This window comes from Dasypus novemcinctus, chromosome 26 (assembly GCF_030445035.2).
Source record: "Dasypus novemcinctus isolate mDasNov1 chromosome 26, mDasNov1.1.hap2, whole genome shotgun sequence".
NCBI classification, from domain to species: Eukaryota; Metazoa; Chordata; class Mammalia; order Cingulata; family Dasypodidae; genus Dasypus; species Dasypus novemcinctus.
In genome coordinates this window covers 41,486,334-41,496,226 of record NC_080698.1, presented here as the reverse complement: position 1 = coordinate 41,496,226, position 9,893 = coordinate 41,486,334, and the positions used below count along the sequence as shown (strand labels likewise).

At 63.5% G+C, this 9,893-nt stretch overlaps 1 protein-coding gene across 1 annotated transcript; it reads left to right on the top strand.

Moving 5' to 3' along the window:
* Positions 1 to 949: 949 nt before the first annotated feature.
* Positions 950 to 5,070, top strand: LOC101430859 (ral guanine nucleotide dissociation stimulator-like). Its single transcript, XM_071212170.1, has 6 exons — positions 950 to 1,047; positions 1,537 to 1,619; positions 3,768 to 3,800; positions 4,147 to 4,265; positions 4,438 to 4,537; positions 4,869 to 5,070. The coding sequence occupies exons 1-6, from the start codon at positions 960 to 962 to the stop codon at positions 4,887 to 4,889; spliced, it is 444 nt and encodes a 147-aa protein (XP_071068271.1). The 5' UTR covers positions 950 to 959; the 3' UTR covers positions 4,890 to 5,070.
* The last annotated feature ends 4,823 nt before the right edge of the window (positions 5,071 to 9,893 follow it).

Here is a 9,893-nt window from a genome sequence, read left to right as displayed (position 1 = left end):
AGCAGGGAAGGCTGCTCCCCCCCACAGCCTTCCTGCCCCTGGCCGGGGCCCTGCGGGGATGGTCTGCATGAGCAGAAGCCTGAGCTCCTGGCCTTCCCTCCCGAGCTGGTGACAGAGCAGCTATTGCTCATGGATGCGGTGAGCAGCTGGGCTCGGCAGGGTGGAGTTGGGGGGCCCTTCCTCCCAGGACCTGCTGCCCCAGCCTCCCCACCCTGATCCCAAATCCTGGGATCTGGGTCCAAGCCCTGGCCCACTGCCAGCCTTGTTCCCTGGGTGAGTTTCTTAAGCCCAAGCCTGCACTTCGGCCTCTGGAGAGGAGACCCAGGACGCTAGCTGTCCCTGCCTCACGCACTGCTGTGACGATGACCCCGGCCAGGGTCCTGAGGGCCCACGGGACCGGAGCTGGGGGCAGGTGTGACCGGCTGACTTGCCCTCCTCCCCAGGAGCTGTTCAAGAAGGTGGTGCCCTACCACTGCCTGGGCTCCATCTGGTCGCAGCGCAAGCAGAAGGGCAAGGAGCACGTGGCACCCATGGTGTGCGCCGTCATCAGCCAGGTCAACCGCATGGCTGACTGCGTCATGGCCACCTGCCTCAGGGACCACAGCATGAAGGCCGCAGACAGGGCCAGGGTGGTGGAGCACTGGATCGAGGTGGCCAGGGTGTGTGCCAGGGCCCTCTCTGGACTCCTGGAGCCCCCTGCGCTCTGGTGGGTTCTCAGCCTCTGGGCCCTGCCCTGCCTGGAGCACAGCCCTCCTCCTTCCTCATGTGCCCCCCAGGCTCTTCCCTCAGGTGGAGCGTGGGGGTCCCACTCTGGGACCCCGGCTCGTCCTCAGGGACTCTGTGGGGGTCTCTCATCCAGAGGGGGAGGTCAGCCGAGGGGGCTGGAGCGAGAGCAGGGGGTGCTCAGGCCACCCCTCACAGCCCATTCTTTCTCCCTCCCCAGGAGTGCCGAACCCTCCATGACTTGTCCTCAGCCCACGCCATCCTCTCTGCTCTCGAAAGCCATGCGATTGGCTGTCAGAAGAAGACATGGGAGGAAGTTTCCAGGTGGGCAGGCTTCTCTCCAGGGAATGCCAGGGAGGGGACCAGGGGCCCTGCGGGAGGCTGCGCATCACCCTGCAGGGCGCGTGGAGGCAGCGGGATCCGGGCAGGGGCCAGGTGGGTTGGAGCTCCAGGTCTCGCCAGGACCTGAGGTCAGCTGTTGTGCATCAACACTGGTGCCATCCGCAGTCAGTCACAGAGTCGAGCCAGATGAGAGGACGTCCAGGGTGTGCTGGTCAGCAGCCCGCTCTGTCCAGGGGACAGCTCCCCGTGTCAACACCAGCTGCTCGTGTACTAGGAGTGGGGGTCCCCGCTGTGCCTGCCTGAGAGCTCAGCTCCCAAGTCCATGCTGTCCTGCAGTGCTCGGAGCTGCCCAGTTTCAGCACCACCCACCCAGGCAGTCCGGGTCCCAGGACTTGGCTACAGCGCAGTGGGTTGTCCCCTGGACGCTCCCACCCACTCCCACCTTTCTCCTTCCTTCTTGCCCTCCCCCAGGGACAGCTTCCACCTCTTTCAGACACTGTCTGAGATTTTCTCCACTGAGAGCAACTCCTCCGGGCAGCGAGCTGATCTCCCAGGTGAAGAGCAGGCGGGGGCCAGGACTCAGGAGGGGGGCTTGTGAGTGTTTCCCTGGGTGTTTCTTTGCAAACATCTGGTCAGGCCTCTTCTGGAGGAAGATGAAGAGGGATCTGCCTGGTTCATGGGCAGGTGGGGGGCAGCTGCAGGGCCATAGGCTGGGGTTGGTGCTAGGACGTGGTGGTGGTGGTGGCGGCTGTTATGTTCCAGGAGGAGATGATGAACCGGCAGGATGAGAAGTCTCCATCCACGTGGGGGTCTGAGACCTGCGCCTCGTCACGAATGGCTTGTGTCAGAGAGCTAGGAGAAATATTTGGGAGATGGGAAACCACGGCGGGTCCTTTCTGATTAAAACTAGAAGCTTCCACCTAGAAGATGTAGCATGACTTCGATGTCCAGTACTGCAAGGACATGTGGTCCCAGCCGTGCAGCTTGAAGATGGGGTGCCCCTGCAGGCAGAACATCCTGAGTAGACCCCCGGGAGGGGGCGCCTGTGGTGCGGGCCTCGGGCAGCCTTTGGGTTTTCAGTTGTGTGGGCTGGGGCAGGCAGGATCTGCTCAAGTAGGCCTCCCAGGACACCCCATCCTCCAGCTCCACAGCTGGGACAACATGGGGCCCCCCACACATGCATGGGCAGGGGCCAGGAGAAGCGGACAGCTGTTGGCAGTGGTGGGTTGTGGGCCGGCGTCAGCACAGACGAGACCTCTGGCTGGAGGGAGCCGCCTATCCTGGGCACCCCGAGCGCATCCTTCCCTGGGCCTGTGTGTCCTCCTGCGGAATGGAAGCACGAGCATCCAGCAGTGCCACCCTCATGGCCAACTGGCGGGGTTGATGGGAAAAAAGGAATGTGGCTGAGCATTCCTGGGACTCCGAGCAGGAGAGTGGGATGGCCAGAGCGTCCGTGCCGCTAGCATGCACCCCTGAGGCCTCTGGACTCCCGAGAAGGGGTCAGGTCTCTGTGGTCATGTCCCAGATGTCCAAACAGGCTCAGGGAGGCCAGGCCACTTGCACAAGGCCCCCAGGGCACCTCCAGCACATGGGGGCAGCAGATTTCCACCTGCCCATTTGGTCCAGGAGTCCAAGGCCCCAGAGACAACAGGGAGGGATAGAGGGCCTCACTGACCCCAAGCTACTCAATCCTGACAGGAGGGGAACCCCGAGTTTGCCACCCTGGATGCAAACCCCAACAGAGCCCAGCAGCAGGAGGGTGTGGGTGTGGCTCATGCCAGGGGGCCAGGGCAGGTGGCCTCCAAGTCAGGGTGGGGCCCTCCTTCTGGCGATCCCTCCTGGGCCTCTGAGCCCGGGGAGCCTCCCTTCCATGTCTGCTCCCCTGGAAGCTTGAGGGCTGGGAGCCAAGGGAATCCTTGGGGACTAGTGGCAGCAAGTCAGAGCAAGAGCCTGGAAGAGCCGAGGCTGGGGGACTGGGTGGGGCAGGGTGTGGGCTTGTGATGGAAGAAACGCCAGTGCTGGGAGGTGACTGCAGGGGAGTTTGGGGTCCTTGGAGGCCAGGTGGGGGTCTTCGGGGTGACAGCTAAGTGCCTGAGCGTGTGCCAGGCTGATGCTGGGTGGTCCCAGGAGTCTGAGCCTGTGGGGTGGTCAGGGAGGGATGTCGGGGGCACCCGAGCACCTGCGCGCTCATCCCCACCCACTCAACACCACAGGGTGCCATCCAGGGCACTGTCCCTTGGCTGGGGACATTCCTCACTCGGTTTTCGATAGTGGACTCTGCCATGCAGGAGTTTCTGGATGTGAGTGAGCCTGGGGGCTGGGGCCACGTGGGAAAGGGTCCCTGAGGCTTGGGAGGAGAAGCCGGTCCAAGCCCTGAGCGCTGAACAGTGGGCACACTGCATCTCCTGAGAGCCTGCCGGCCGCCCTGCAGCTGGGTGCTGTGGACTTGTGGCAGTGGAGTGAGCACAGGCTGGTCCCGGGGCGTCTCTCCACTGTGGTCAGAGACTGGGCCGGGTGGGCTCTGGGGCTCCCCTCACAGGCCCCACTCCTGTGCCCACAAGCCTGCCTGGGTCCATGCCTGGTCTGGGCTGCCCTGTGCCCATGGAACCCACAGTCGTGGCATGTGACAAGGGCTCAGGGGTGATGGGCACGGCAGTGGCTGGGGGCCCCCTGGTGATGGATGTGACCTCTCTGTCTTCCAGGGGACCATGGTGAATTTTGAGAAAAGGAGGAAGGTGAGCAGCTGCAGTGCGGGAGTGGGGCTGGGGCTGGGGGCTGGACAAGAGCGAGCCTCCTGGCAGGGCACCCCTGGGCTGCAGGCAGCTTCCTGGAAGACTGCTGGGGAGTTGGAGGAGAAAAGACACCGCCGACCCGACCCGTCCCTCGGGAGGGTGGGTGTTCACCTGGTGGAAGGTCAACTTCCTGGAAGAGGAGCTGTGTGAACTCAGCCCTGAGGGCAGGCAGAGCCCAGAAGGCAGGGGAGGGCTGGGGAACCCAGGGGCCAAACCAGCCCCCGGGCCCCGGCCCACCGGGCAAGCCCACCTGGTCCTCAGCAGTGCTTCCTCCTTCGTCTGACTTTAGGAATACCAGCTGGTGGCCGAGCTGCAGCAGCTGCAGGTGCGCTGCTGTGACGACTGCCTTGTGCCTGATGGGCACTTTGGGACCTGGTTTGAGGCTGTGGAGCAGCTCGGCCAGGACAGGTGAGGACATCAGGCCCCGGTGGGGGCGGGAGCACCCTGGTGGCTCCTGGGCCCATGTAGGCCCTGCTGCCCGAGGAGGCCGGGGCACGCGGACGCCAACTGCTGTGCGGACCCTGAGAGGGAGCCCGAGCTGGGGCTCCCAGGAGCCTGACGGCCGCCACCTGTCCTGTAGCCTCCTCCTGTCTCGTGAGTGGGAGCTGCCACCCGAGTCGGCCAGTGAGAGCTTCCAGGCCCAACAGCCCCCGGAAGGCAGCAAAGCCTTGGAGCGGAGAGTGAGTTCCCCTTGCGGGGCAGGCAAGGGTGGGCAGGCTGGGGCTCAGGGGAGCTCCAGGCTGAGTGTGGGCTGGGGGGGGGGCCTGCCTGCCACTGAGCGCCGGGACGCCAGCTCCACGCCCAACCAGCCCTGGGGCTGGGAGAGTCACCCCTTCCCTGGGCCTGTTTCCTCCTCTGGGCAATGGGGTGGTGCTGCGTGAGCTCGGAGGCAGTCGGGGCCCACTGGCTCCTCTTTATGGACCTAGGACTTAGCCGTGTGCAGATTTAGCAGGGCAGAGGTTGGCAGGCATGCCAGGGGAGGCCCCCAAGGTAAGCTGAGCCTCCATCCAGCCACCAGGGCCCCGACACTGAGTCCAGCGGCAGCAGCAGCAGCAGCACCGCCCACTCCAGCGTCCAGCTCCAGGGTGGCCCTGACCTGAGCGGCGGGGATACAGCGGATTCTGCTCACATGCACGTGGCTGGCTCCTCTGGCTCTGTGGTGGAAATCCACCTGGACCACGTCCCGGAGGCCCAGGATGGTCAGGAAGTGAAGGTGACTGCCCACCCCTGCTCCCTGGGGCCCTTGCCCTCCCGCTGCCCCTCCTGTGCCTGCTGGGCCCTCCCTGTGTCCACGAGGGGTGGAGTCCCGTTGACTTGTCCAGACCTTCTAGGGCCTCTTGGAGCTTCTTGAGCAGTCTGGGCTGCCCCGAGGCTCCTGGCCTTCTGCTGACCTCCCGTCCCCCACAGCCGGGGCAGTCGACCTGTGCATCGTCTCGGATCGGCTCCACCGTCACGTCAGTGTCGGGAGGAATGTCCTCTTCCTCCTCCATCCAAGCCAGGGCCACCCGGACTCACGGCTGTGCTACAAATGGCACATGGGTGACCGCTGCTTCATCCGTGTCACCCTGGCTGAGGACAGCGGCCACAAGGCCCAGAGCATCCTGGTGAGCCAGGCATGCGGCCGCCCCCTGGGCTGCGGTGGCTCAGGCAGTAGGCACCTGAGCGGTGCCGTGGTCCCTGTCTGGCACCCTGGAGCAAACTTGCCAGTGGCTGGGGAAGGACAGATGGCCACGTCTAGGGGCAGGAAGAGCATGTGTGCAATGGCAGTCAGGGCTCAGGATGGTGGACACAGGCAGGCCCGAGGAGGCGTGTGCTTGGTGGGCTGAGGAGCAGCCAGGAGACCAGGGCTGAAGGAGCAGGGGTTGGGGAAGGGCTGGGGTCAGAGTGGTGTTGGGAGTTGGGTCCCATCAGGCCCTGGAGCTGCCAGATGGAGTGTGACTTTCTCAGGAACCCCTGAAGGGTCAGAGCAGAGCAGGGACAGCAGGAGAGCTTTGGCCTCAGAGAGGATGGTGAGGTGGTGCGTGGAGACACCGGCCGGCGAGGGGCTGCTGCCATGACCCAGAGGGGAGGACGGGGTCTGCCCCAGGTTGGTGGCCGTGAAGGTGTGAGCAGGGCCCAGATCCTGGATGGACGTGCAGATGGAGCCACCCCTGCCCCACGGCCCAGAGGCTGCAGCGCTACGGTGGTGCACAGCCGAACGAGCTGCACTTCTCTTGTGGCCAGGAGCTGGCGTGCTTGTTCTAAGCTGTCACTGAGTGGCCCTTGGCCTGAGCCCTGCCTACACCCGAGCCCTCATGCTCATGGCAGCTGCAGTCTAGACCTTGCTGAGCACAGCTGCCTCCTGGAGCCCAGGGCATCCTGCGGGGCCGTAGGGTGTCTTCCAGCCTCCTCTCGGACATCTGGGCTTGGACTGGACATGTGTGTTCTGCCTGGGGGTTCACTGCTACACAGAGGCCTCCTGGAGGGGCAGGGGCAGGGGCCCTCCCCGAGGGCAAGCCATCTCCTGTGATAGGGAAGGAGGAGGGACAGAGAGAGGCCCCGAGGTCACTCCACAGTCCCCACCCTCTGCTGCGAGGCCCCCCTTTGTCCCAGGGCTCTGGGAGCCCCTAGCAGTCATGCAGGCCGAGGAGTCAGGGGACGGGGTTCAGCCTGCAGGGCAGGGGATTTGGACCCTCCCTTGGAAACACCCTCAAGACAGAGGTGCAGGTTCTTGTAGGAGATGGGGTGAGGAATGACTGGAAAAAGAGCCCTCAGTGCGTGGAGTGTCCCCGGGGGGAGCAAGAGAAGACAGGAAGGCCCCTGTAGACCCAGCCCTGAGCAGAGGGACCTCCTTGGGGTCACTGGCAGCTGCGCTGTGGGTGCCAGCTCCAGGACCCATGCCCTGAAGCCTGTCGTTGAACCACCACAGGTGACCGACCAAGACAGGGCTCCAGCCGTGATCCGCAAGGCCCTGGAAGAGCACGAGCTGGCTGGGGAGCAGCCCGCGGACTACCAGCTGGTGCAGATCATCTCAGGAGATGGCAGTGAGTCGGGGGCGAGTGGAGAGGGTGGAGGCACAGGGGTGGGCAGGGACAGCACGGCCCAGGGCCGAAGGTGCGAGGCCCTGCTCAGGAGGCCCAGTGCGGGGCTGCCCTCGGAGGGCTCGGCAGGCTGGTCCCAGGGAGCGCTGGGCTCAGGGGCGTGCACTGGGTTGGAGAAGTCCAGTTTCAGCGCAGCGATTCCGAGCAGGGAAGGCGGCAGGGGTGCTTGGGGGATGAGACGACCTCGTGGCAGCTCCACTCTGAGGCTGGCAGGTGGGAGTCAGAGTCGCTTTTGGAACAAGGGTTCCCTGCTTTCAGCTATGCCTCTGCAGTCTTCCCTCATCGTTCAGGGTGTCATTCAGGTGGCTCCTCTGTGGTCCTGGAGTTGGACTGGGGAAGTCGGGTGCCCGGGCGAGGCTGGCTCTCATGGGAACACAGAGGTGGGGTTCGTCCGTGTCCCGGAGCACGGCTGACCCCCCCTCTGCCCACCCCCCCAGCGCTGCAGATCCCAGATGGCACCAACGTGTATTACGCTATGGTGCCCTCGCCTGATTATCGGTTTCTTCTCCTGAGGAAGACCACTCCCCTGGATGCCGAGATCAAGAAGAGACCTCTCTCAGCCCTTTGGGGGAGTCGGCAGAAGGGACCCAGGTTCTGAAAGGGAAAACTGTAACTGGCCCCAGCTGCCCCCCAGCCTCAGGGCCCCCTTCCCTTCTGGGTCTGCCTGGCCAAGTAGTTCTGCTGACCCCAACCACCGTGGGCCAGGCAGGCAGGCACTTCCCTCCCCAGCAGCCAGTCTGGGCCACCCCCAGACTCCACTCACACCCCTGGGCCTGTCCTGCCACTCCAAACATGGCTAGTTGGAGGGAGGATCTGAGCGAGATTGTCAAAGAACTGAATTGAGAATCAACAGCAACAAAGACTATCTATCTAAAGGGGAGGGGCACTATCTACCTTTGTCCTTAGTAGATGTTTGATGTGAAGGTTTTATTATTAAATTCTTGTTTCCACTATAGCCTGGGAGTTGAGTTTGGTTCTTGCATTTCCTGTGTTAATCAAAATGAGATACAGACTCTCGCGGTGCTCAGTCAAAGGAGAAATCCTGCAGAGTCACCCGTTTATTTTAGAAGGGAGAAGTGAAAAGAGCCAGCTGCCCATCCCTGAGCCCGGGCAGGGCAGTGGCCGCCTTTCTACCACTTTGGAGGAAGAAGGAAACTTTCCCGCTTCTTGCCTGAGGCTTTGCTTGCACACCAAATAGGAACTTGTCATTTTCAAGGGCAAACGATAGGGTGACAGCAGCAGTAGGTAGGGCAAGAATGAGAACATAGCTGAGAATGTAGAATGGAAAGGGACAGAGGAGCAAAAAGAGGAGGATTCTTGGCACCAGTGCAAGGGCAGGCAGACCCGGCCTCCTCAGTGCCCCTCAGGGCCTCACAGTCCACGATTGACCTTGGAGTTCCTGCTTTGCGATCCTCATTCCTGGCACCAGAATTCCTTTTCCTCAGGCGGGGATGGGGGTTTGAGCTGCAGCGTCCTGGGCTCCAGCTGGGCCTCCTTTGTGTCCACACCACGGCTCCCTGTGAACGAGTGCTTCCCACTGCCGTGCCATTCCCTGTGCAAGTCCTTCCCCCGGAAAATCCCTGCAGGCCTCGCCTCTGCACGGGCTCCCTGGTGGGCTCTCCTTGCTGGCCGGGACCTGCGGCAGCACACGTGACCTCTCGATGCCAAGACAAGAGCACTCCTTCCTGTCGGCCAGGGACCCCACGTGCCCTTTCCCGTGGGTCGAGGGGAAGTCGGGCCTGTGGTCTGAGGCCCACACTCCCCGCCATGTGGCTGCTGCCTGGCCTCGGGAGGAGTCTGGCTCTGAGCGCTTCGAGCTGGCGGGACCCTGGGAGGGCTGCGTCCATCGGTCCACAACTTGGGCTTTGCTGATGTCATGGGGGTGTGGACAGGTCCTGTCGGGAGGGGGTGCAAGTCACGGCCTGATGGGACCGACGACCACAGTCTTGCCCCGATTCCCCTCATGGCACGTTCAGTCGCTGAGCAGCTCCCTGTCCAGGGGATGACAGGCCCTGTCCTGAGCTCCCCGTGGGCTCTAGCCTGGCTTCCCCATGACCGGGAGCTAAAGGTTGAAGCCCTGGCTCAGCACAGAGCCCAGGAGCCTGCACCAGCCTCCCGCCTGCCCCAGATGAGGGCCGAGAGGCCCCTTCCGTCTGGGTGATCAGGGAAGTCCAACACTCTCATCGTACACTTTCCTGAGGAAATACTGGTCTCGAATGCACTTTCTCTGTCAATAACAGAGTCTCTGGCTCCAGCGGTCACCATGAGCTGTTGGTGCTGGATGCTCACCTCTAAAAGGGAAAGATTCACTGATTGTTGGAGGGTTGCTGTGATACCAGTCACAGTCCCCCAACACTCGTTCCGCCCTGGGAGTGGGGCTCGGTTTCCTGGCCTCCCTCCCGTCCTCTCATACACCAGCTGCGGACAGGCTGGACATCCAGTTCAGGGATCCCGTCTGCAAACACAGGGGCCAGGAGGCCGAAGAGGAAGAGGAGGGGGCCGCCTGGCCTTGTCGTCAGCCACACCCACCTGCCTGCCTCCAGGTGCCCTGCTCCTGGCTGTCCTCTGTGGGCGGCACCTGGGCAACTTGACTGTGAAGAGGAGGCCAGATATCAGGTAGCCTCCCCCATCCCTCTCTCTTCACCCCCAGCTTCTCCAGGCTTTCCAAGCCCACCAAGCCCATCAGCAGCATGGCCCCCCCACCCAGCAGTGTTCCAGGTGCCCCCAAGTTCCACGGGACCAGAGAAGCATGGGGAGGGCTGGTGGCACACGGCGTTGGCTGGTGCCTGTGAGCAGAGCCATGGATGCATCACCCACGTGTGCCCTGCAGCGACCAGCGGGCATCACTGCCCTGCACGCAGAGTCCCCCTGGTCGACCTAGTCATCCAGGGCCTGCGGGCGCACGCGCTCCCCAGTCCTGCGGTGGGAGCAGAGCTCTGGAGCCCGCCGCTCACAC